Source organism: Pongo abelii, chromosome 6, assembly GCF_028885655.2.
Source record: "Pongo abelii isolate AG06213 chromosome 6, NHGRI_mPonAbe1-v2.0_pri, whole genome shotgun sequence".
Lineage (NCBI taxonomy): Eukaryota > Metazoa > Chordata > Mammalia > Primates > Hominidae > Pongo > Pongo abelii.
Genome location: NC_071991.2, coordinates 121,246,020 through 121,273,317, shown reverse-complemented (window position 1 = coordinate 121,273,317; position 27,298 = coordinate 121,246,020). Strand labels below are relative to the sequence as shown.

At 35.2% G+C, this 27,298-nt stretch overlaps 1 protein-coding gene across 6 annotated transcripts in view; it reads right to left on the bottom strand.

The window, feature by feature from the left end:
- Nucleotides 1–27,298, bottom strand: part of SPAM1 (sperm adhesion molecule 1) — a 50,748-nt gene that overhangs the window by 9,065 nt on the left and 14,385 nt on the right. For 2 of the 6 annotated variants that reach the window (XM_054559742.1, XM_054559743.2), the window contains 5 exons: nucleotides 17,863–17,947; nucleotides 15,678–15,788; nucleotides 11,162–12,321; nucleotides 10,600–10,689; nucleotides 5,850–6,290 (listed from right to left, as the gene is read on the bottom strand). In XM_054559742.1, the coding sequence (XP_054415717.1) occupies nucleotides 5,850–6,290; nucleotides 10,600–10,689; nucleotides 11,162–12,115 (1,485 nt within the window). In that variant the 5' untranslated portion in view covers nucleotides 12,116–12,321; nucleotides 15,678–15,788; nucleotides 17,863–17,947. Of the gene's footprint in view, nucleotides 1–4,896; nucleotides 6,291–10,599; nucleotides 10,690–11,161; nucleotides 12,322–15,677; nucleotides 15,789–17,862; nucleotides 17,948–19,653; nucleotides 19,819–27,298 lie in introns of those variants that run through there. The other 4 variants (XM_054559744.1, XM_003777121.4, XM_054559745.1 and 1 more) reach the window with 3 other exon arrangements.

The following is a 27,298-nucleotide window of genomic DNA, read 5'->3' as shown; positions in this document are numbered from 1 at the left end:
AGCCCAAACAGGCAAGACAATCCTAAACAAAAAGAGCAAAACTGGAGGCAATACCCTATCTGATTTCAAACTATACAACAAGGCTACAGTAACCAAAATAGCATTGTAGTGGTACAAAATAAACACATAGATCAATGGAACAGAATAGAGAACTCAGAAATAAGACCACACATCTGCAACCATCTGATCTTCAACAAACCTGACAAAAATAAGCAATGGGGAAAGGATTCCCTATTTCATAAATGGTGCTGGGAGAACTGGGTAGCCATATGCAGAAAATTGAAACTGGACTCCCTTCCTTATACTTTATACAAAAATTAACTTAAGATGAATTAAAGACTTACATGTAAAACCCAAAACTGTAAAAACCCTAGAAGAAAATCTAGACAATACCATTCAGGGCATAGGCAAGGGCAAAGATTTCATGAAGAAAACGCCAAAAGCGATTGCAACAAAAGAAAAATTCTTCATGATGGATGGATACCTATGGTCAGAAGCTATTCTGAAGCCTGGAGTGAAAAGGAATAGGAACTAGTTCCCTTGTGTTATAATGTTACTTGACTTCACATCCTTGCAGGAGCAGTATTGTATAATGGTGGAATGCACAGGCTTGGGAGTCAAAGCCACCCACTCCGATCTTCTTTCAGCCTCTAGGACTTATTAGCTGTCTGACCCAGGGCAAGTCACTTATCTAAGGTGTAGTTATTTCAACTGGAAAAAAATAATTAAATGAGAAGTTGCATGTAAAGCATATGATTGTTGTATAATAAACAGAAGCTCTTCTTATTTATGAAGAATTGTGAAGTGGTGATTAACAATTTCAGTCAGACTAATTGTCAGCATCACGTGGAAACAGAACATCACTAAAAGTATTTGTCACTAAAGTCAACTCTAACTATTCAGGGACTAAGGTTTCCTACAGGATACAAAAATTATACATTTATTTTTGGCTGCTCAGCCCTCAAAACCATTTGTATAATACATATTACAGTTTTAATGGTTTTTCCTACTTTTACGAAGTGATAAGCACAGTATATTAAACCCAGAAATGTCTTTACCTCCAGTCTTTAATTAAAACCTAGTAGTGCCGCATGTGGTGGGTCACACCTGTGGTCACACCTGCACTTTCAGCTACTAAGGAGGCTGAGGCGGGAGGATCCGTTGAACTCAGGAGTTCAAGGTTACAATGAGTTATCACCATGCTAGTGCATCCCAGCCTAAGCAACAGAGTCAAATGGCAAGATACCTTGTCTCTTAAAAACTAAAAATTTTTAAAAAGTCAAAAATTTAAAATCTAGCAGAGAAAAATAAAATCATTTATAATGATATAGTCTAAAAATTACATAATTGTATATTTATCCTTGTCCTTATATCTGTTATCTAGGATTAGCAAATTAGAATAAAAGAAGTGATATGTGATACATAATAAAAATTATGTATTCCACCTACTACTTTGAGGTTTATTATTAAATATATCCTGTATTGAAATGATTAGAAACCAAATAAATGAGCAAAGTTATATTAGCATAAAGTTTTAAATATTTATAGAGTCTAATTACAGATGTAATGCATCAGTGATAATATAAAGACCTTCAGGGAGGTCCCAATATTTTTCTGATAATTGACATGTACATCTAATATAGTATTTTTAAAAAATGGCACACAGTGCTTAAATTAGATAATTTGTAGTTTTCAGTCAAATTAAAGATGTTATAAATACATTTTACTTAATATACTGTCTTATAAAAATATTAAGTCAATTTTATATTTCAAATATAAACCTTAAATCATCAAATAGAGGGAAAATTTTGGAAACTAGATACATTCTCCAAATAAATAATCATTGCTATGTATTGAGCACGTACCATTCTTATAACAAGCACTGTACTAGCTAACTTTTGTTTACTTTCTCTAGTCTTCTAAATAATTGACCTTCTATTTGAGGAAATAAACTCAGAGAGGTTAAGTAAGTTTCCCAAAGTCAGCAGTTTACAAATTGCTAAACTGGGATTAGCTTGCTCTTCTCCCTATATCCTGCTACCAAGAATTGGGCTTCCCATGAAAAACTAACAGCTCATGAACTTTTGGATTTTATTTAAATGATATTTCTTATAAAAAAGTAATTTGCCAAAACTTTGTATAGCCTTATGCCTTTATAAAAGCAATGAGAGTCAGCAGATAGATGAATTTGTAATTCTTTGTAACTGATGTACTTTAAAAATATAATGATGATTATCATAGACAAATGCCACATATAAAATATAAAGGGATAAAAAAATAAAATGTTCTTTTTAATGCTAATCTTTGGTTTCTCTTTTCATACTATAATCTAATGGTATCTAAAAAGCCTTATCTTAAATTTTAGAAATGGCAGCGGTCTACTAAAATCGAATTTAAGTATAAATGAGAAAACAAAGTTTACTCTGAAAAAAAATAAAAGATACCCATAATAAACTATGAAAAAAATGGCAACATTACTGATTAGAAACCAAGTTAAAATGATATGTCATTTTCACCTATCAGGTGAACTTAGGTGAACAATGACTGCAGAATTGTACAAAAGACCACTGTTGTTCATCTCTATTAGTGAGATCATTAATTGGAACAAAATTTTTTGAAAGATAATTTTGCAGTATCTATCTAAATTAAAATGTATGTACCCTTCACATCAGCAATTCCATTTCATCCTGGCAAAAGTATGCCAAGGTATATATGTACATGATATTAACTATAAAATTTTTGGTAGAGAAAAAAGTTTCCATAAAATAAATATTCACTAACAAGAACTTTCCTTTAAAATTTTCATATAGTGGTTGGCATGATGTGGTCAGTACAAAAATGTACTGATATGGACAAACACCCAAAATATATTGCTATATGGAAAGCAAGTTATCAAAAATTATGGCACCAGAGCCCAGTGTGTTATTTGTGTATATATACACACACATTTGCTTCCATATTATTAGCAAATTTACAGAATTATGTACAAAAAAACTGAAACCAGGAGTTGCCACTCATAGAAGGAAGAGAGAAGGAAACTTTTAGTTTTCCACTTAGTATTGTTTCATAATGAGCAGCAATGACTTTATAGAATAAAAAAAATTTTCACAACTCAAAATTGATTAAAGACTTAAATGTTAAGACCTGAAACTATAAAACTACTGGAAGAAAATATTGAGAAAACACTTCAGGACATTGGTCAAGGCAAAGATTTTATGGGTAAAACTATAAAAGTACAGGTGACAAAAACAAAAATAGGCAAAAGGGACTATAACAAACTAAAAAGCTTCTGCATGGCAAAGGAAAAGCAATGAACAGAGTAAAGCAAAAATCTGTAGAATGGGAGAAAATATTTGGAAACTATGCATCTGACAATTGATTAATATATAAAATATACGAGGAACTCAAACAATTCAACAGCAAAATCAACCTAATCAAAAAATTGCTGCAGGATCTGAGTAGACATCTGTCAAAACATACAAGTGACCAAGAGGTCTATGAAAAAAATACTCATCTTTACTAATCACCAGGGAAACGCAAATCAAAACCACAATAAGATATCCTTCACCCCAGTTAGAATTGCTATTATCAAAAAACAAAATATAGCAAGCACTGGCAAGGATGTGGGAAAAGGGAACTCTTGGTGAGAATGTAAATTAGTCCTGCTGTTATGAAAAATGGTATGGAGGTTTCTTAGAAAACTAAAAATAGAACTACCATAGTGATACGGTTTGGCTGTGAGCCCACTCAAATCTCATCTTGATTTGTAGCTCCCATAATTCCCACATGTTGTGGGAGGGATCCAGTGGGAGATAATTGAATCATGGTGACAGATTTCCCCCGTACTGTTCTCGTGGTAGTGAGTAAGTCTCTCAAGATCTGATGATTTCATAAGGGGTTTCTCCTTTCCCTTGTCTCTCATTGTCTCTTGCTGCTACCATGTAAGAAGTGGCTTTCGCCTTTCACCATGATTGTGAGGCCTCCCCAGCCACGCAGAACTAAGAGTCCTTTAAACTTCTTTTCCTTTATAAATTACCTAGTCTTGGATATGGCTTAATCAGCAGTGTGAAAATGGACTAATACACATAGGATACAGCAATCCCACTATTTATCCAAAGGAAAAAAATCAGTATATCAAAGAGATATCTGCATCCCGTGTTTATTGCAGCACTATTCACAATGGCCAAGGTATGGAGTCAGACTAAATGTCCATCAACAGATGAATGGATTAAAAAATGTGATATATATACACAATGGAATATTACTCAGTCATAAGAAAAATGGAGTCATGTTGTTTGTTGCAGCAACATGGATGAACTAGAGGCCATTATCTTATGTGAAATAAGGCAAGCACAGAAAGACAAGCATCTCATGTTCTCACTCATATGTGAGAGCTAAAAAAAATTGAAATCACAGAGAGAGGAATTATTGTTATGACTATTAGAGGGTAGGAAGGACGGGAGGAGAGAAGGATAGGGAGAGGTCAGATAATGGGTACAAAACAGCTAGAGGGGAGGAATAAAACCTAGTGTTCTATAGCACTGGGGGGGCGACTATAATTAGCAATAACATTGCGTATGTTCAAAAAGCTAGAAGAATCTTACATGTTCCCAACACAAATAAATGTTTGAGGTGCTGGTTATCCTTATTACCATGATCATTACACATTGTATGCATGTATCAAAATATCACTCTCTACCCCATAAATATGTACAATTAGTACACGTCAACTAAAAAGAGAAAAAAATAAAAAAGATTTTAAGCTAACATAATGTAAAAGACTATACAAGTGGTTCAATTTTAAAAATTTCAGCCTTAAAAATGCATAATAAATTTTTTTAATTTTTAAAAAATGCATAATAATAATTTGAATTATTTTTATTGTTTTTTAGAGCTCAGTTTCATTTCAGATATTAAACAAAGCTTAAACATAAAGAAATGAGATCTGTAACAAGTAAAACATTTTCCTTTTTTTTCACGGAAAATGTAATGCCTCAAAAAAATTAAGATCCTAATGACTTGTGTCATAATTTGAGAGTACCTAGCTGAATGGATTTGGAATATGTGGTCTCATCTCTTTTTGTTTCTAGGGAGGCATGGGGAAAGGAAGGAGGCAGTAGTAGTATTTGTACAGGTCAGACTAGGTAAGGAATTTAGGTACAACTGCTCTGCGCTTTCAAAGAAAGTCGAAGGTTAATTGTATATGCTGAAAATATTCCTTTCGATCCTGTACAAATTAGAGTCTTCAATGGCACCAGAGAAAGCAAAAAATACTAATACTTTTCCCTTATCTCTTCCCTCCTTTTGTTTTCTTCTTTTCCACCCAAACTTTTTCCTTCTCCCTCTCTCTCTTGATTCTGAGCAGAGGAGAAATAGAAATATCCAAGCACTCTAAATGTTATTGATGGCTTGTATTGAAAGGGTTTTCACTTTCGAGTTCTTCAACATTCTATATCGTTTTATTTTATCAAAATGTCAGTATCTTGTGCAGAATGATAGTGTTAAAACAATCCTGGCAGTTTTGCAAGTGAAACAGATAATATGAGTTTCTGTACTCTAAACGGCAGAATTTACATAAGCTATTGATTCCTGGAATACAAATCCCTGAACTCATGGTTGAGAATTCATACAATATAGCAGTGTTTGTCAAGTTCAAAGGAAATCGTCATTTCCTAGGTATAGTTATTCAGAAAGAACTTTCCAAAAATGATCTTTCAACGAGAGCTTTTCTTTTCAAAGATTTAATTAGTCGAAAAGGCACACTTTAAGATGGACATATTGTTCATTTCAGCTAACCTGTGCAATTATAAACTCACTACAGAAGAAATGATAAGAAACAAAATACTAACAATGAACATTGTGGCAGATAGTGTGGAGGGTGAGGCATTGTAGAAAATTTGAGATTCTTCTGTCTCCATGGGAGGTTTTAGAAAGGCATCTATACAGACACCATCAGCAATACACACATCAACAGCATCAGTGTCTTTTACATCAGCTTTCTCCTTACAACTCAAGGTGCTATAACAGCTGCAATAAAATTTTTCAGAAAATTGCTCCAGGTCTTCAAGTGTCGGTTTTCCACGTACTGTGAACTTTCCACCTTTCTCAAGTTGAATAGCAAAATTATCTGGGTTGAGGTGAAGATAGTCACTTGAATTCCAGTCTTTCCTTATACACACTCCTTGCTCCTGGCAAAGCACTTGGCTACACATTTTGGCTGCTAGTGTGACGTTGATTATGTAAGGATTCAGTATAGTCTCCATGTAATTGTCTAGGAGCAAGCAAGATTTCTGTAAAATTATGAGACAGTCAGAATATCAAAGGACAAGTTAGTTCAAATGTGAATTAATTTAGTGTATTAAGCAATTTTTTTTACAGAAGAATGCAAAACCAGAGGTAGCAAGAAGTAGAAGATAATTTCTTTTTTACCTTAACCAACAAGATTATTCCAACTGCTTTTTGTAAGACATATAAGTTTCACATGCCACTTCATTCCCCTGAATAATTGACTAATTGAGGCTTAGTATTCCTTACCCTTGCTCGTCCTTTGTAATTCATAACATAATCAGGGGATAGAATGCTACAGCTGTTACAGTGTGTTAAGAGTATGTTCTCTAGGATATTTGCCCTGATTGGAGTCCCAGTTCCATTGGTGACTAGCTGTAGGAACTTGGGAATTTCTTAAGCTTTCTAAGTCTTAGTTTCCTATCTGGGTGACTTTGGGCAAATTGATTAACTTGATTATGCTTCAGCTTTATCATCTGGAAAATAAGGATAATTATGATGCCTACCTCATAAAGTTGTTATAAAAATAGATAAAAAAGAAAAATACATATAAATGTGCTTAACACAGGGGCCTACCATATTTTCAGTTGACCCTCAATAAATTATAAATAAATGTAAGAAGCACATTTGTCAGACAATTTTTTTTTCCTGAGACAAGGTCTCACTCTGTTGCCCAGGCTGGAGTACAGTGGTGCAGTCTTGGCTCACTGCACCTTTGATCTCCTGGGTTCAAGCAATCTTCCTGCCTCAGCCCCCTGAGTAGCTGGAACTGTAGGCACATGCCACCAGATCTGTCTAATTTTGGTTTTCTTTTGTGGTAGAAGTGAGGTCTTACTATGTTGCCCAGGCTGGTCTTGAACTCTTGGACTCAAGCAATCCTCCCACCCCAACCTTCCACAGTGTTGGGATTACAGGCATGATCCACCATGCCTCACCTGCCAGACAAGTTTAAATAGCATGGAAAAGGATGGCTTACAAATTGCTGGCTTGAATACATTAAATGGGTTCAACTGACTATACTTTCTATTAAATGTTATATATAGTCAAGTTATGGATAAATAATGACAACTCTTTTACAAATTTGGCAGAGTATGAGTGATAACTAACTAAAATGATTCATCTTCATCTTGAGACTGGTATGTTCTAAACCCTGGACACTGTCCTTTGAGAAATATTGAAGTTGATCACTTTTTTTCATAATCAACAGTTCCATTGAGTGAGGTAGTTGTGCTAATCCTTTATCAGGCCAAAGGAAGTGGTATTGTTAGATATGCAGGCATGTGAAGGAATCTTGGCAGCTTCCATCTGAATATATTTCTTTTCATCTTCCTTGAGATGATGTCATCTATTGTTGGCAGAATAACTGATTCCCAAAAATGTCTGCAACCTAATTCCCTGGAACCTGTGACAATGTGAACTTATGTGGAAAAATGGACTTTGCAGATGTGATTAAGGAATGGATCTTGAGAAGGGGAGATTATCCTGAATTATCAAGATGGAGTCAATGTAATTACATGAGTCCTTGAAAGTATAGAAACTTTTCAAGCTGGGTTAGAAAGATGAAGTGAAGGAAGGAGAGATTCAAAGTGTAAGAGAGATTCAACCCACCTTGGCTGACTTTCAAGATAGAAGAGGGCCATGAGGTAAGGAATGTACTGGCCTCTAAAAGCTGGAAATAGCCATTTGCCAGTAGCCAGCCAGATAATGGGGATCTCATTGCTACAAGCACAAGAAAGTGAATCTGCCAACAACCCAAATGAGAAAGTATCTTCTCCTAGAAAGGAATTCAGCCCTGCTGTCACTTTGATTTTATTCCATTGAAACCCATATTGGACTTCTGATCTAAGAACTACAAGATAACAAATTTCTTCTGTTTTTTTAACCCACTAAGTCTGTTGTTATTTTTATGAAAGCAATAGAAAACTAATACACCACCCGTCTTCTTAACAATCCAATATTTTTGAATGGTATTTAGAATGAAATTCAACTTCTTCTCTTGACTTGTGCACAGTGTGACATTGTATAACCCTTTCTTCCTCTTGTACAACCTTCCCACATCCATTCTACCTCAGATATAGTAGCTATTTCACTAGCACGGCAAGTTCATTTCAAACTGCATTTACTGTTCCCACTGCTTGGAATGGTCTTTCCTCTAATTTTTAACACAATTGACTTCATCTTGTCATTCGGATGGCAGCTTTAAATTAGACAACGCCCTTCTCTGATACCTTCCTTGTTAAACTCTCCATATCTCTGTTTTAATTCTCTGTATAGCACTTGCCTATCAAATATGTCTCTTACTTGTGTACTTTTTAAGTACTCATAAGTTCCAAGAGTACATAGACTTTGTCAATATTCTTCAACACTATGTTCCCAATATAAGGGACACGAGAATTTATACCAAGTTCAAATAACATTGCAGTTGCTTTCTCAACTCCACAGAGACAAGGGTTACACAAAGAGTAGTAAAAGGATGAGAATGGCTTGAGAATCATTAACTTGCATACTTTGTAGTCTATGGAAATGCATTAAAATTGGCTCTCTAATAGGTAAGACCTGGTTACTGGATGGAGATCTGGGAATCAAGTACACCACCATTACACATTATGGTACCATGGTGTGAAGTAGCACATTATTACATAGTATTTCCGTTTATAAAGATGCAAAAGATGTAAATAATCTCAAGAGCGTGGATCATGGTAAAATGAGGTAAAATAATTGGTATATTGAACTGTGTCACCTGTTTTTAACATAATTTCTTATTGTAAGTTTTTATCATTTAATTTTTAATAATGGCAGTGATTAACAACTGGTTCACAAAATCCCTGAATATTTAACAATTAGGTCTCAGCTGGGAGCAGTAGGGCTGGCTCTGTCACACCACCAGATCTAATAAAATGGAATGAAAAGAAATGGCTCATTTGCATTTGTTTTATGTCAATTCCAGTAACTGCGAGTAAACTTGCAATTATCGGTTTCTTAAGTTGTCAATGAATCAGAGAAAACATGACAAGTAATCCATGACTACTGATTACAAATGGCATAGAAAAAAGGTGAAGTAATGATAGATCTATTATTTAAAATGATCAGAAGTTAAGGTAGAAAAATATATACAACAGAGTCTATAGGGGACAATTTTGGGACAATGCCATTAAGGAGAAAATAATCATATAAAAGTTGAAGGACTGTCTCTGGTATGGATAATACCGAAGATGATTTGAGAGACATAGTAGTAGAATTTGAATCTAAGCTTAAAGTGCCATTAAAAAACAAGCGTGACACTTAAATAGTATGTCATGTCATCCTATTCATTGAGGAGTGCCTGATTCACTCCTCCTCAGAGTAACAGTGGAGCCTTCAGTTTTTTAAAAAAGAAAAGAAAATAGTATGGAGAATTTATAAATATTCATAAGTTTTTAAATAATAGGACATTTGAGAAGGGAGTTTATGGATTTGGGGAAACAACTAATAAAAATTAAGAATTTACTTAAGAAAATTATCATTTTACAATGATTTTCTGACACATAAAATACTTTACCAAGGGCCATATACCTTTTTCTGAACTTATATTTTCTGTTATTTCTTTATATTAGAGATCCAGTTAGAGACAAAAGAGTTATGCAAAATAGGCCGATAGGCTCAGATTACCTTAAAAAATTCTCATAAATATAACTGCTGTTAAGTATTTTTAAACAAAGACTATGTCATGTCTATTCTATCCAAAGAATAAGAGATGAATATAATGCTTCTCAAAGGCTTTCTTAGACTACTAGAGTATAGACTATTTGCTGAGGTCCTAAGATAGAACCCCTGGGCCATGAGCTTCATCTGGCATTCTTCATGGCATGTTCATCATTGGTATTTCCACAACCACCAAAGAAGAAAAAACTCAGCTTCAACTCAGCAATGTCCATACGACAGCTTTCCTCTTGAGTCAAGAAGGTTGATGAGGTGGGGGATAAAGATCTGATATAGAGAATTAAACAAGAATAAAGGAACAAGGACCTATCTTCTGACACAAAACACCATGCCATAAAATTGAGATTGTAGTCCTGTTTTTGCTACTTAATAGTCATGTAGCCTAGAGAAATTCAATTATTCACTAAAGTTCTATTTCCCCACTGGAAAATGGGTATACTATTTTCTGCCTTACAACCACCACACAAATGTATTTTGATTCAGCCAGTATTAATTGAGCACCTATTACTACAAGCCAAGCATAGTACTACTTATTTTCTTATTTAATACCAAAACAATCCCCAAAAACATTAAACATAGAAATATTTTCATCTATTTTCTACCAATTCAACTTACCATACTTCTCATTATACTGAGGCTTCCCCATATTACAATTCCAGAAGCACCCAGAGCAACAGTTTCACCAAATGTATACACAAGTTCATCCTGGAAAATGTGACAGAAAGAGTTAGCAGATAAAAATGAAATGAAAGTGCTATACATAGGACAGTAACACAAAAGCTAAGCATGCTGACCCAGTAATAATAATTTTAATATTTCCCCACTATTTCTATCTCTTACACAGCCATTGCCTTACTATAGAACAAATAAGATACTATCATTGTTTCAATCACTTCTATTGAAAAGAGAGCAGGCCTAAGAAAGAAAAAAAAAAGAAACTGAGTTCATACACTGTCTATACTACCTAATTCTCCCTGCTTACTAAGAGATAAAGAGATTACATTAAAGATTAAGCGTATTCTTGTTTTGCATTCATATAATAATGTAGACCTACTTGTGTACACATTCCTGACTAATATTAAAAGCTAGATTTCACTCCCTTCAAAAATAATATTAAATTTCAATCAACATCTTTTGTGAATTTCATTTCCTAGCCCTCATATCGTGATTTACTTACTTGAGAAAGGAATTTCAAAACTTGATCAGTAAAAACTATGCGGGCATATACAAAAACCGGAAGTGGACTTTTTGCATCAGGTATTTTGGAAACTCTGATGGCTTCCCGAACTCGATTGCGCACATAGAGTGTAGCAGCTACCGGAGACTGCTGAGTGTTCAAATAAATGGATGGGTAAAGGGCAGTGCTTTCATTCCACAACCAGCTGAGATCATCATTTCTTTTTATTTCTACATTGAAGCAACTTCCATTGTAACCGGGTTTCTTATAGTGATGGTTGTAACAATCCGGAAAAAGATAATAACCCCACAAGTGATTTGGCCGAAGTAATTTTCCCAATTTTATAGTCTCTACCATGAAATCCTTCCCTGCCTTTTCAAATTCTTGTTTTGCTTTCTCAGTGGCCTCTGTGAGATTAAGTTGTACATTTTGTTGCTGAACCAACTCAATAGACCTATTCTTGTAAACATCTTTAGGTTTCCAGTTTCTTGCCCAAGTGGGTCTCCATTCTTCCCAGTCAATAACAGCCATTCCCAAATTGTCTACTGGCATATAAAATAAAATGTCTTTCTTAGCTTTGTCCAGATGGTCTTGTAAGGAAATCTTCTGGGGGATTCCTCCATTCACAGTTACTCCTGTGATTGAATCTATATAAGGATAGTAGCCAAGTCTATCAACATAAAATATTGTAACAGCTTGCCCTGTGACATTTATTCGGGGGCTTCCTATTAAAGAGAAGAGGCTCATATCTAGTGGCTCATCAAATTTTCCAAGACAAAATTCACTTGGGGCATTCCAGGCCCAGAGGAAAGGCATATTTGGAATAATAGGAGGTGCTCTGAAATTCAGAGTCAAGCAACATGGAATCAGAAGGAAGGTGAGAACTATCTGGGATACTCCACTTGATTTAACAAAGCTTCTGAAAAAGATGTGCTTGAATTTTAGCACTCCCATTATAAACAGTAATGACTATGAAAACATTTATTTCTTCCTACACACTTTGGTTAACCCAATATTTGATGCAAAGTATGAGCACAGATGAAAGGGAATGGAATGAATTCACTTTGATGGATAAAGAGGTATAATGATTAAGTTACATTTAAATATTATTATTCTTGTTTCATGTTTCAGGATTGTTTTGCAAGTTGCATCACCTATAACTGAAAAAGAAATACAGAATACATTGTTATGATGCATTTCATAATAAAGAATGTAAGCTTCACCAAGTTCTCAACTTTAAGTGCAGGGGTTTTAATTTCATTTTAGAAGATGGAGGACCTACTCCTGTGTTTGAATCTATGAAATTATTTCCTCTCATATATGATACAAACTCTATACTAGTTAACATTTTTCTCACCTTCCCAAATCACTACTGGGCCTACAGAGAGGAGAATGTAGCTATTTTCCTTTTGCCTTGCTGGTTGTACAGAATGCTGTACCAAGCAATGCCTTAGCAAAAGCCCATTGAAGGAAAATAAACTCCAAGTTGATCCTCTCGTTCTGTTTCTTGCTTCTTGAAAGACCACTTTCTAGCGGTCTGCCATATACTGAAAACAATCTTTCATAGAATTGTGAAATTTCATCTTTCTCTTTCTTTTTTTTTCTTTTTTCAATTTTTTTTTCTAAGGGGAGCAAAATCACTTCTGCCAGAAGTAGTAAATCAACAGTTTGGTTGAATTTATTGAATCAACCAAAAACTTCTACCAAACAAGTTGAAAGGCCCCTTGGTACGCTGCTCGATCACATCTTACAATAATGTACTTCCATGTCTAAAATTAATAAAACATTTTACTATTTTGTATTTTCTACTAAAAGGATCAGTTCTAGCCTAACTTAAGAAAAGCAATATATAGATTTTTGTCTTCTTATAGTGTTTGATAAGTAAGATTGTGTTGTGATTCTGACTGTGACAAAGCGAAGTGTTATAGCACATACTTTAGCTGTATTAAACCACAAAAGTGGTACAATAAAATGGTCTGGGCAAAGGTAAAGAAATTAAACTATGTATATACTCAGCATTTAGTATTTGCAAAAATTACCTGCAAGAAGATATATTTAAATGTTCTGTGATTCTAGGAGGGAATTGGAAACTTTCTTTTTAATTAGATTAGTAGTATACTGCTATATGAAATTATAACAAGAATTATACTATTCTTCCCAGGAACATATGTCCTTACCATAGGAAATTATCCAGTCATTCCCATTGCTGAAAAATAAATGACTCTGAAGAGATCACCATAGTCAGAATAAAATAAAATAAAATCATGAGGACTATTATAGTCTCATGTTTTGAAGATAACTAATTTTCCCTCATGTTTAGAACATATAAAGTAGCTAAATATTCTTGTAGTTTAAATACTTACAAACTTCTTTATTCAGGACCTAGATAATCTTCACCTAAAATAATATTAGGGGGAAAAACTAATTGCTTTTAAATACCAACCATCAATACTAATGCCTGAATGGCAGGGACAGGGAAAAGGAAATGGAATAAAGGATTAGCTTTCCCTGTATCTCAGGGAAGGAGTAAGCTAACCTTATTGAAGTTAACATTTAAATCTATTTCCATGTGTTCATTTTATGTAAGAAAAAGATGGGGGGTTGGGCGTGATGGCTCATGCCTGTAATCCCAGCACTTTGGAAGGCCAAGGCAGGCGGATCACCTGAGGTCAGGAGTTTGAGACCAGCCTGACCAACGTGGTGAAACCTCATCTCCACTAAAAATACAAAAATTATCCAAGCATGGTGGTAGGCTTCTGTAATCCCAGCTACTCAGGAGACTGAGGCAGGAGAATCACTTGAACCCGGGAGGCGGAGGTTGCAGTGAGCCAAGATAGCACCACTGTACTTCAGCCTTGGTGGCAGAATGAGACTCTGTCTCAAAAAAGAAAGAAAAAGAAAAAGAAAAACATCGGGAAGAATGAGCCTGTTGAGAACGTCTCTACCCATAGAAGTCTTCAAAAAAGAATGGACACTTCTATGCTTGAAATTTTACTCAATGAAATATCTTTTCCTCAGCATAAATCTAAGGCAAAGCCTTAGAACAGAGAATTGGCACAAAATTGAGGATAGACCTAGCAGTTAGCATCAAGAATAACATCTTCTTTTTGTTTGAAGTATCTAATAGAGAACTTTACCTGTTTACAAAGAAAAGCTGACATTGGCCTAGACAAAGAATTTATGACTAAGACCCCAAAAGCAAATGCAACAAAAACAAAAATGGAACAAACCGGACTTTATTAAACTAAAAAGCATCTGCACAGCAAAAGAAATCATCAATGGAGTAAACAGACAACCTACAGAGTGGGACAAAATGTTTGCAAATTGTGCGTCTGACAAAGGATTAATACCCAGAATCTATGAGGAACTCAAACAAAATTGAAGAAGAAAACAAACAACCCAATTAAAAAGTGGGCAAAGGACCCTAACAGACAGTTTTCAAAAGAAGACATACAAGAGGCCAATAAATGTATGAGAAAATGCTCAACATCACTAACTACCAGAGAAATGCAAGTCAGAACCGCAATGAGATATCATCTTACACCAGTCAGAATGGCTATTATTAAAAAGTCAAAAAAAATGTTGTCATGGATGCAGAAAAAAGGACACACTTATACACTTCTGGTGGAAATGTAAATTAGTGCAACCTCTATGGAAACAGCATGGAGATTTCCCAAAGGACTAAAAATAGAACTACCAATCATCCTCGCAATGCCACTACTGGCTATCTACTCAAAGGAAAAGAAATCGTTATATAAAAAAGACAGCTTCACTCAAATCTTCATTGTAGCACTATTCACAAGAGCAAAGTCATGGAATCTACCTAAGTGTTCCTCCTTGGTGGATCGGAAAAAGAAAATTTGGTATATATACACTATGGAATACTATGCAGCCATAAAAAATAATAAAATCATGCCCTTTGAAGCAACATGGATAGAGCTGGAGGTCATTATCCTAAATGAAATAACTCAGACACAGAAAAATATTGCATGTTCTCACTTTTAAGTGAGAACTAAACAATGAATACTCATGGACATAAAGATGGAAACAGTAGACACTGGGGATTCCGAAAGGGAGCAGGTTGGGAGGGGGATGAGGATTGAAAAATTACCTATTGGGTACATTGGTCACAACCTGGGTGATGGGTACACTAGAAGCCCAAACCCTATCATTATGCAATATATTCATGTTACACACTTGAACATGTAACCCTTAATCTAAAATAAAATTAAATTTAAATGTCTTTTAATGAAAAAGATACTAGTACAAAATAAAAAATAAATACATAGGTACCCTAATAGAGAACCTCATCTTCCTGGAAAATCTTAACTAATTTAACCCCAGGTAATAATGCCTGACCTTATCTCTCCACTAGTATTCCTAAGCTCTATATTCAATTTATACCTATTAAAGTTGCATTTTTAAGTGTCTTCCTTGCTCATTGTATAGATAATTGCTTCTTAAAGCACTTCTGCTAAGTCTTTGCTATCCCCCAAACCCAAACAATGGCACTTACCCAGAAGTCTGCTTTCAAAATCCAGCCACCCAATGTCTCTTCAGTAGTATCAAGGCAAGAAGTTGGCTGGTCTCAATGTCTTCCTAGAGCATTGGCTAGTCATTAGCATCCCTTTGAAAAAAAAAAAAAAGATTACTTTCTCTCAAAATAGATTTAGAAACTTAAAATTCTGAATATATCTAAAATTCTACTTAAACTCTTATTCCTGTTGTAAAGGCATTTTATCACTGGAACACATGCTAGCTAAATCCTTTGAACCAGGAATCCCTTGTCTAAGGATAAGTTCAAAATGATTTTGTAATAAAAATTATGTAGCTACGTGTAGATATTCACACATGTAGTATTCACCACTATGTATTGTAGCATCTATGAAATGAGAAAAAATAAAAAGCAAGTTCAATACCCAATTGATAAGAAATACCAATGATAAGTAACGCTTAAATACGGTATTTCATCCTGAAAGAATGTATGCAGATATCAGAACTAGTTACAAAGATAATGATGCAACATGTAAATATGTTTGCCTAAAATACAAAGTGAAATAAAATACAAAAATACACACAGTTGAAGTATACAAAAACATGTAAGTGCATGCTTAAGGAATTAAAAATATTCAAAAATATGAAAGAATATTTGTATTTTCTGAGTGTCCCTTATATATTTCTGATCTTCTAATTTTCTTTCATCCAACTATCATACTGTTTCTCAAATAAAAAGTGGAAACAAATACAATTTTAATGTTAGAAAGTAGTTTGCCGGAACAAACTTGAATCTCAGCTTCCCTTAAGTGAAAGACAAATAACCATAAACCTCTCCACACATTATCTACCAGGATGCTTGTACAGGGGATTCTTGTTCTTGTACGAGGAAGTGGAGTTGATGATTGAGAAATTTTTTTTCAAATAAATTTTACTGAGTATATTTAAGGTATACAACATGAGGTTATGGGAAGATTAGGATTTTTGAGGTAAGGAGAGGAGATTATCAAACAGGAAAAAAAAAAGAGCAAAATTTCTTGGCTTAGTCCTCAGCTCTTCTTTTCCACAACAAATGCTTTATTTCCATGACAAATGCTTTCTCTCTAGAGAATCATAACAGATATAGAAGTCAGTCAAGACACTGCCTTCAGAATCTACCTTTTGGAGTTCCCATTTCCTGTGAGTTTATGTATATATTATCTCAATGGAATTAAGAACTGAATTTAGATACAATCCTCTTACCATTAAAATTGTCATAGATTTTGAATATAAATTATCATAAATATTATTAAAAATTCAGAAATATGGACAAATATTGAAAAAGGCAAGACTATAACTTTGGTGAAAGCAAACCATAACATTACCAAAGGGGGAGGAGCAAAGAGAGTCCCAAATCTAAGTCATTCACAAAGCACCTCCTCAGTCTCCATTTTCTACAGACCTCACTCAAAACTACTAAACTTTGTTACAATACTGAAAATGGCCTCCAGCCTCAGGAAGCCTCAGGATACTGAGATAATTTTAGTGTTTTAAATTACTTCTGTACATACTGTGGGAATCATTCTTTAACATGAAAAATGAAAAGCAAATTTCCACATGAGTGGTAGGCCCCAAGTTGATTGCCCTCGTATCCTCATCACATTTGGTAGGGTGTGTGGCATTTCCAAGGTACATAGTTCATAAGTCCAACCCAAAGGCTGACTGATACCTCCAGTTACAAGTAACAGTGACTCCAAGCTAAGAATTTTAAAGAAACTTTTAAGTGACCAGCGTAATATCCCCGAAAGCACATTTTTTCTCCTAAAGCAAAAATATTTACAAGTATTTTCACGAATGAAAGGAGCTTTTGTGTAAGATTTTTTTTCTAGGAAACTTCTTAAACTATTGTATTTTATAAATAAATTGACCAGAAATAGATAACTTGATTCAACAAGATAAGTTAATCCCATTTTAGGTGGCATTTCATCAAGTCTTTTTTCCTTCCCCTTTATTATTATTGTCATAATTATTCCTCTCCTTTGGTTCTTTCCAGCCTCATCTTAACTTTCTCAGTGTCACCCAGATATGTTTTGAACAAGCCAGAGATTCTTGAGGCTAAAGAAACTGCTTAAAATGTGGCACATTACAGAATTTTTTTCTTTTTTTACGAAACAGTACTTGCTTTTTCCTACTAAGCTATGCAGTAGAAAGAACAAAAGGCAACTTACTTTTAAAGTAAAAACTGAAAAGTTTTCCTTTAAGATGTGACTAGGTCAGAAGTCACTCCAATCTATTAGCTCTGCAGTATTTAACCTGTTGGGTGAGAAAAGACAGCCCTTTGCCCAGTCAATTAAAGGAAGATTTAATCTTTTGAAATGTTACTGTGTGAACCTGTGTGTGTGTGTGTGTGTGTGTGTGTGTGTGTGTGTGTGTGGTGTTTTAATCTCAGCAAATTCAATCTTTGAGACACAATCTCGGTCTGTTGCCTAGGCTGGAGTGCAGTGGCACAATCTTAGCTCACTACAACCTCCAACTCCCAAGCTCAAGTGATCCTCCCACTTCAGCCTCCCAAGTAGTTGGGACTACAGGCGCGCACCACCAAACCTGGCTAATTTTTAAAATTTTTTATAGAGATGGGGTTTTGTCATGACATCCAGGCTGGTCTGGAACTCCTGGGCTCAAGTGATCTCGCCACGTCGGCCTCCCAAAGTGCTGGGATTACAGGCTTGAGCCATGCACCTGGACTTATTGCTCAGCATTTGGTTAAAGTAATAACATATTTCTGTAGTGTAATACAAATGAAGCATATACTTCGTGGAACTGTTTTCAAGAAAATACAGCATTTATTATAAAAGAAAAATAATTTCTCCTTTAAAAATTAATAAAATAAATTAAAATTAACATTTTCAAAATGATAAAGTGGGTTTGACATTTTTTATGATAGAAAAATACTACTTTTGTGAGTTTTGAAAGGAAAATAAATCTTGGGACCACAAAATCACTAAGCCAAGGGAAACATCAACCTAGAAACTATGTCAGGCAAACCTGCTTCCCATTTTATTCCTAAATAAGCTAGCTACAAAGTTAAAAAAGCTACACACCTACCTAACAATTTGCCCACAAGGAAATGCATCCTGGACAAAGGACAGACAGAACTCAAAGTCATCCCACTGAGGCTCACCTGAGACATGCATATCTGATTGCTTCCTCTACCTTATTGTTTATATAAAAATGCAGATTCACTGAACCAGACTAAATTTTGTATTCAGTGAAAGGTTGATCAAGGACTCAAAAGAATGCAACCTTTTGTCTCTTATCTACTTACAATTTGGAAGCCCCCCATCTCAAGTTGTCCTGCCCTGTTGGACCAAACCAATGTATATCTTACACATATTGATTGATGTCTCATGTCTCTCTAAAATGCATAAAAGCAAGCTGTACCCTAACCAACTTGGGGACATTTGTCAGAACCTCATGAAGCTGTGTCACAGGCACGTCCTTAACCTTGGCAAAATAAACTTTCTAAATGTATTAAGACATATCTCAGATACCTTTGGTTTACAATTTGGTGACCAATGGAAGGGACTCTGCATGGAGGTAGCCCCTGACCTTTGACAAATCTCCAACTGGGCTTGGTACCAGCTTGAGCTTTTATGGCCCAAATCAACAGGACAATTTGCTGAGGCCTGGAAGCTTCCCTCCCTCCAGAGAATCCCCAATCACCCAAAATTTCGTTGAGATCTAACGTTTATTTTGCTGTACAACTCTTTTTCTGAGTTTTACTTGCTTGCAACAAGGAAGGCAAGTTTTTCTGCTTTCACGACAGTGGAAGGCAGGTAACTCCTCTCTGGAATTTGAGCTCACTTCCAACAGGGAAGGCCAGTTTGAATTTTTTCCTGCTTCTAGGATAGTAGAGAGCTGTCTTCAGCCTGAGACCCACTCCTAGGTAAGTAGCTCAATTGGGATTTTGTCTTGGATAAAGTTATGATTAACAGTCAGCTGGTCTTAATTCTCCTTACCATTAGATGGTTCAGTAATCATACTGTTGGGGTTTTTTGTTGTTTGTTCTGGTCTTTCTCTCTGGTGCCAGAGTTGACCAACTCTACCTGACTTGGTCAAATCTGAATGAGAATTCCAAATCATGAGGAACAAGGCCTGTCTGAATTAGGTAAAATTCCTCATAGCTGCAAAAGAGGGAGGAAAAAGAAAAAAAAAAAACAAAAACAAAAAAACAGGCGCTTGGTTTCTGTGTTTGCTTCCTCTCTTAAAAAAACAACTGTTCTTTCATTTACTTTTCTTCACCCTATTCCTTCCTCCCCTTTCACCATCTTCAATACCAGGAAAAATCTAAAGAGGCTTCTAATGACTCAAACCCCCTAAAGAACTCAGAACACAGGCACCTCTTGCCCCTTTTTGGGGTGTTCTGTTTTCTTTGTAGAGTTTCAAGAGTCATGGGCAGATTCTTCTTAGGTCTAAAGGTCTGCTCTCCTGTATTTGCATTACCTGACCTCTTTGGCTTTGGAGGGTACCAAAGATTACTTTGTACTGTGAGAGGATTTGACCTTGGCATGTGTAATGGTGGACAAAAGCTAACAAAGTTAAAGCTGGCTGAGGACAGTTACAGGAAGTATTCTTCACTGTTTTTTTTTCCTCCTAGGAAGCTGTTGTTTAGGATCCTAATTCTAATTCAGAGGTGCATTCTGAAGAATCTTCTTCATTGCCTTTCCTCCCAAAATTAACGTCCCAAAATGTTAAAAGATGAATACTTTTTGTCTAATTCAAACTTTTTTAAAGGTTATGTATAAAACAAGGTAAAAGTAACCTGGAAATAAGAGAGATGTAAAGAAAGTTACAGAAATAAAGAGGTATTTTTGGTAAAAAAGCTTAAAGAAAAATAATTTTATATGCAAAAGAATCTTGTATGGTAAATTTTTGTCCTAAAATAAAATGACTGGTTGTTAAAGAAAGAGGGATGTTCAAGACAACCATGCCCAAGCATGTCATGAATGGTCTGTGTAAGTAATAGAAAGAGGGTTTATGAAAAGAAAAAAAAATTATATGATCAAGTTGTCTATATTTAATATTTTTAAAACCCCACTTATACGCTAAATAATTGGTTAGAATAATGAGACTTTCTTAAGGTATTGCTTTACTCTTAATAAAATTACAAGACTTTATAATTTTTTGTACGCAAAGTTCAACTTTTACTGCATCTCCCTGTTTTCAGGTTTCTCTTCCCTTTTAAAAGGACTGAAATTATAGTTCTGTCCTTCAATTCGTTTTCAGCTACTGTTAAGTTTTTTCTTTGGGTCATAATTGTTTTGGCCTGATGCTAATAATGTTTTATCTTGAAGGTCTAAAGGAAATGTTTTCTTCCAACATAATATTCTGTGCTCTTGGCTTTAAATTGCTCAGGAAGCACCTCCTATGTCTAATTAATTCAAGTGTCATTCTCATTAGGTCTGACGTGAGGATTATCTAAATGAACTCCCCACAGGGAACAGCAGTCACATTGCAGAAGTTCTTTTCTTTTGCCTTTTGGTAACTGGGCCTAACAAACAGATTTTACATTTTATCAAAATAATTTCTATGTCATTATTACTAAGTTTGGGTTTGCTTAGGAAAAAAACAGAGATTAAATTTTTATTTAATTAAGGTTAATACATCCGTGTAACTTTCTGCATGTGCTTTTACAGTCCTTGTGTCATTGAGTATGGGGCTTTGACTTCTGAGTCTAAAAGGGACCCCAAATCTTGCTAAATCTTAAACACCAACAGCAGTTAAAGCCTCATCTTCAGACCCAGTATAAGATGCCAATCAAAATAAACTGTGTTCATGAGACACAGGGCCAGAAACTAAAACTATTCAATTCAAGGCCCAGGGACTATAGCAGAAGAGCTAAGCATGTGAGATCATAAGGGCTGATTTTGAGAAAAAATAAGTTCAGTTTCTCTATAAATTAACCATTAATGTTGAAGGCATGCTGAGGCAAGACCAGAATATGGACTCCTATGTTAGATTAACAAGGTTTTCTTGGAGCATTAACCCACTTCTTAATAAAAGGTCATAAAGGTTATAAAAAGGGCTTATGGAAATTATCTCTTATGGTCAAGATAATTAAAGTTTTATAGGCGGTTTATAAGATTTGAGAGACATATTTAATTGACTTCGTTCTGTCTTTATTAAGGCTTATTGTTTGGTCTCCTCTCTCAAAGTCTCCTCTCTCAAAGACAAAGGTTTGTGCTTTTGTTTTTTTAATCTTTGAGTTATCACTTTGGCTAAATAAATGACTTACTTTACAATGACTGTGATCCTATTTTGTGATATCGAATGTTCTAAACATTTATATTTAAAACACTTTCCAAAATCAAATTCTAATTTTGGTCCTCATAAATTTATTGATATTAATTCCCTACAGTTTATAAGAGATATTTCATTTATTTGATATAATAAAATCATACAGGAAGTATTGTCAAATATGCAAAAATGTTTTACCTTCTTTGAATTATATTTACATAAATGTGTTATTAGTGTGTGTTCCAAAATTGTATGAAATTCCTGTGCTTCTAATACATCTTAGCATATGTTATCAGTAATAATTATGATTATTATGTGAAATTGTTTTATGCCACAGTAGTAACCAATTTTCTTGTAAATTGTGTATTTAACTATGACTGTTCTAAGACTTTTGTCATCTGCAGTTTTATTTTTATCCTTTTCAAAAGATGGCATTATAACCAGCATAGGATTCTGACAGGTGCGCTTGAAGGCAGGTTTCTGATAACTTTGGAGATTGTGACACTAGAATAGAGGAAAAACTTCCAAGATTCTTAAGGAGAGCTGAAATGTTCATGAATATCAAGCAGAATAGGAGTTAACTGCATAGACTAAACCGCATGGAAGACTGAAATAAATCCTTTTATTACTTTTTGCTTAAAATGTTGCTGATCCTTTGTTTATCAGAGGTAAGAAAAACTTTTCTTTTGAAATATTTATAGCTTTTAATAATTGAGTAAAGTATACTCCTATAAACAAAATTCGGAGCATATTTCTGTCTACCTGATTTCTCCAAAATACGGAAACTAGTTGCAAGTATGCTTAACTTATAGCAATATAGTTATTTGCATAAGTGTAATAAGAATCTGTTTTCTTTAGTAACAGGACATAATTGTAGACACTAGTTATTTTACCAAGGTTTTTTACTGGAATGGAATTCTTTCAGATACAGACTCCTTTAAGGAATCAAAGTTGAATTAAAGAGGCAATAAAAGCCCCTTCAGAAAGCTGATCTTATATCTTGTCTACACAGTCCCTGCACAGGTTCCTGACCTGTGGTAAGTAAAGAATGTCACTTTCTGACAGTCCCAGGAGCCCCAAGATTCCTTGGGACCTTGAAGTGAGGAATTCACTCCATTAATACAGGTATTTGCAGGCACAGGCTGGGCTTGAGGCATTAAAATCAAATCTGAGATTCCTTATGGAATAAAGTTTTCAGCAAAGCCAATTTTTTAAAAAAAGAAAAAATTATTCTTGCTGATTTTATGCATGTACTATGGCCAAGTATAATAAGACTAAAACTTATTTTGCAGCTGAATTTGTCCTTTGACTTGTCTTTAGTGAAAATAGGACTGGAGAAAGAAAAAACATGTTTCAAACTATCTCAGAGACCTTTGTTTTAAGCTACAGTTTAGAAAAAAGGTCTCTGAGGCAGTAAATAACTATAGTACACCTGTTGTTAGATTCTAGTCTTGCCAAATATTTTTCAATTTGTATTATTTGGACTGAACTTACAGTTTGGACTGAATTCTAAAATTTTTCCTACCAGTCTACAAAATAATCTATTCAATTTTTTCTTCTATTCCTCTTTTTCCCCAATTTCCTGATTTGAAATCACTAAAAATTAAGCTGTGCTTTTTTAAAGTCCTGCAAACTGAAGCTAGACAACTTAAACTTCAGAAGAAAATAACAGCAGGCTATTTACATACGTAAACCACTTTCATACCAGCCTACTGACACAGACTTCAGAGTAATAGTGCCTATATCAATTTTCCAGTATTGCTCACTTCTTTGTTTGTTGTTGTTTTTCTCCCTTCCTCTCCCTATTTTCTTTCTGTAGAGTGTGAGATTTCACAACCTGCTAAAAATGAGCTTTACGAATAATGTGGGACCTACCTGTCTAGGAATAAACTGCCCTAGCCACAAGGGATGAGACAAAACCTGACACCAGGGACCCACTTTCTTCTAAAATGATTTTTCTGAAAGACTTTTAAAAGAAAAGGGGAGAATGTGAAAGAAAAATAAACCTTAGGATGCCCAAATCACTAAGCCAAGGAAAAAGTCAACCTGGGAACTATGTCAGGCAAACCCGCTTCCCATTTTATTCCTAAATGAGCTAGATACAAAGATAAAAAGCTACATACCTCCCTCACAATTTGCCCACAAGGGAATTCCTCGTGAACAAAGGACAGACAGAACTCAAAGTCATCCCACTGAGGCTCACCTGAGACATGCATATCTGATTGCTTCCTCTGCCCTATTGTTTATGTAAAAATGCAGATTCACTGAGCCAGACTAAATTGTATATTCAATGGAAAGCTGATCAAGGACTCAAAAGAATGCCACCTTTTGTCTCTTATCTACTTATGACCTGGTAGCTCCCACCTCAAGTTGTCCTGCCCTACCAGACCAAACCAATGTACATCTTACACATATTGATTAATGTCTCACATCTCCTTAAAATGTATAAAAGCAAGCTGCACCCCGACCAACTTGGGAACACATTGTCAGGACTTCCTGAGGCTGTGTCACAGGTGTGTCCATAGCCTTAGCAAAATAAACTTTCTAAATGTTTTGAGACCTGTCTCAGATACCTTTTGGTTTACAGAATCCTGCTTTTTAAGATGGGAAGAGAGAGGAGAGGGAGAAAAAGAAGAGCCAAATAAATAATGAAATCCTTCAAGAGAAGTTCCCAAAATAAAATTTTATTTAATTACTCTTTTGAAACATAGAGATATAATTCACACATGTCCAATTTGTACAGTAAACTTGTCCTATTATAATGGCATAATTAGGAATTAATATATGTAAGAGACTAGAAAATCACAATCATTAAACATGAATTGGAAATATTGAATCCTTCAGCATTGACTCAATATTTAACATGAATTGAAAATATTGAATTCTTCAGCATTGACTCAATATTTACATTGATATGTTATAAGAAATATTAGTACTTTCACATTTTACAAATGCATTATAGGTCCAAGCACCACCATGGCTCATGGCTGTAATTCCAGAGATTTGAGAGGCCAAGGCGGAAGGATCACTTGAGGCCAGGAGTTTGAGGCCAGTCTGGGCAACATAGGAAGACCCTCATCTTTAAAAACATAGAAAATAAAAAATTTAGCTGGGCATGGTGGTATGAACCTGTAGTACCAGCTACTGGGGAGGTTATGGTTGGAGAATCATTCTAAGCCAGGAATTTAAAGCTGCAGTGAGCTGTGACTGCACCACCACACCCCAGCCCGGATGACAGAGTGAGGCCCCATCTCTTAAAATTAAAAAAAAAAAAATAGCATGATAAGTCAATACTAATTAAGTTGTATTAAAAATAAGAAAATAATTCATCTTATTCTTGGAAGATAATTCCTTTGGGGAAAAAATGTGAATAACATTTTATGTCCAAAATATCTTTGTAGGTCTCAGAGCTTATTAAAGGATGCATATAATACACCTTTAATTTTAGGATTAGTTTATTGTTCAACTTTCAGAGCCACTCATCAATTGGTACTCAATTGATGCATGCTAAGTGAGTTAATTAGTAAATTATATAAATGAACTTGATATACTTTAAATTTCACTAAACTCAAAATTATGACCAACGGTGACACTTTAAAATGAAGATGTTCAAACACAAACTAAATCCATCAATCAGAAGCCACAGTGCAGTCAAAAAGAAAAAAAAAAAAAAAAAAAACAGAAGTAAGCAGTAATTACAGCAGTAAAAACAGATTTAATTCAGAAAGAAAACAATTGCAATAGGGGAAACAAAACCTCAGTATAATACTGGGCTCAATTCCAAAAACAACAAGGAAAAGTGATAATTTGTAGCCAAAAGGCAGGGTGGGGATCAGCAGGATAGAAAATTACTAAGAGGAAAGATCTCAGGTAAGACAGGTTCTGGTGAAAACAACCTAACAGTATTCTTACTGAAGGCTGGCCGGGGTGATCAGACATCTCCTGGGGGGTGACGGAGGATGAGGAACCCCCAATAGTAATTTGAAATAGAAGATGGGGAATTCTTGCTAAACTGACTTGCAGGTTCTTGCTAGAACTGGACTCTGAAAGGAAGGACACCCTAGCCCAGACTTTGAAACTTAGACAAAAATAATGCACAAATGAGCCTGATTAGAGTTTGATTAGCAGAAAATCTTTGTCTCTCCTCTTGTGCGTGCTAAATTAGTTAATTAGTTAATTCACTAAACGAATTTGATGTCCTTTGAGTTTAAGTAAACTCAAAATTGTGGCTGATGATGAAACTTAAAGTCAAAATATTCAAAGAAAAACCAAGCATGTCATCCAGAAGCCACAGAACACAAGCATTATTCAGAAGACTAGTATGTCTTTCGTAGGCAAGCGTAAGGCTGACGCACCCAGATAGACTGAAATGAAGTAATTGAATAAAGACTTGAGGCCGGGCGCAGTGGCTCATGCCTGTAATCCCAGCACTTTGGAAGGCCGAGGCGGGCAGATCACGAGGTCAGGAGATCGAGACCATCCTGGCTAACATGGTGAAATCCCGTCTCTACTAAAAATACAAAAAATTAGCCGAGCGTGGCGGCAGGCGCCTGTAATCCCAGCTACTCTGGAGGCTGAGGCAGGAGAATGGCGTGAACCCGGGAGGCAGAGCTTGCAGTGAATCGAGATCGCGCCACTGCACTCCAGCCTGAGTGACAGAGCGAGATACTGTCTCAAAAAAAAAAAAAAAAAAAAAAAAGACTTGAAGATCATCTAAATGCAAGACGCTAACTAAAAACATAATAGCTTTGCTGAGGATGCTCTCTGTCAAATGTCTCTTGTTAAACCCCAGGCTGAGATCAGTGATAATTGACTTTCAGTCAATCCAACATCCCACTATAAAAAAAAACCTAGGACCAATCCCAATTCTGTGATTACAGTGGTTCAGCCGCCTAGCACTAAGGCAAAGCGCTCAGCACCAAGTTAGGCTAAAGTTTAAGAAGAATAACAAACACCTTTATTACTGCTAGTGCATTGCATAATGAAGTTCACAAAAGTATAATAACCATAATGACAGCTGTGGGTTTGCAATGAACCGTCTATTAGCAATAACCAGTGTTTCTCTTCTCTCGACCAGTCAGATGACTTTTGGGTTTTATTTCTATGATTTGCCAAAGTCATAGTTACTAAATCTTCTACATATGGGATTGTATTAAAGATCCAAATAGCCACTATAGTCAAACACAAACAGAAAACACCTTTGTCCAAAGGCAATAGGGACCCAATCTCATCAATTGTAACTAAGCACATTAACCAATGCTGAAGATAAATGCCAATAAATATATATTAGCTCACCTTCAAAAGATAACGCAACAAGTATTTTTCCTCTTATCTATTTAAGGTATCTGATGCCTACAGAGATATCAA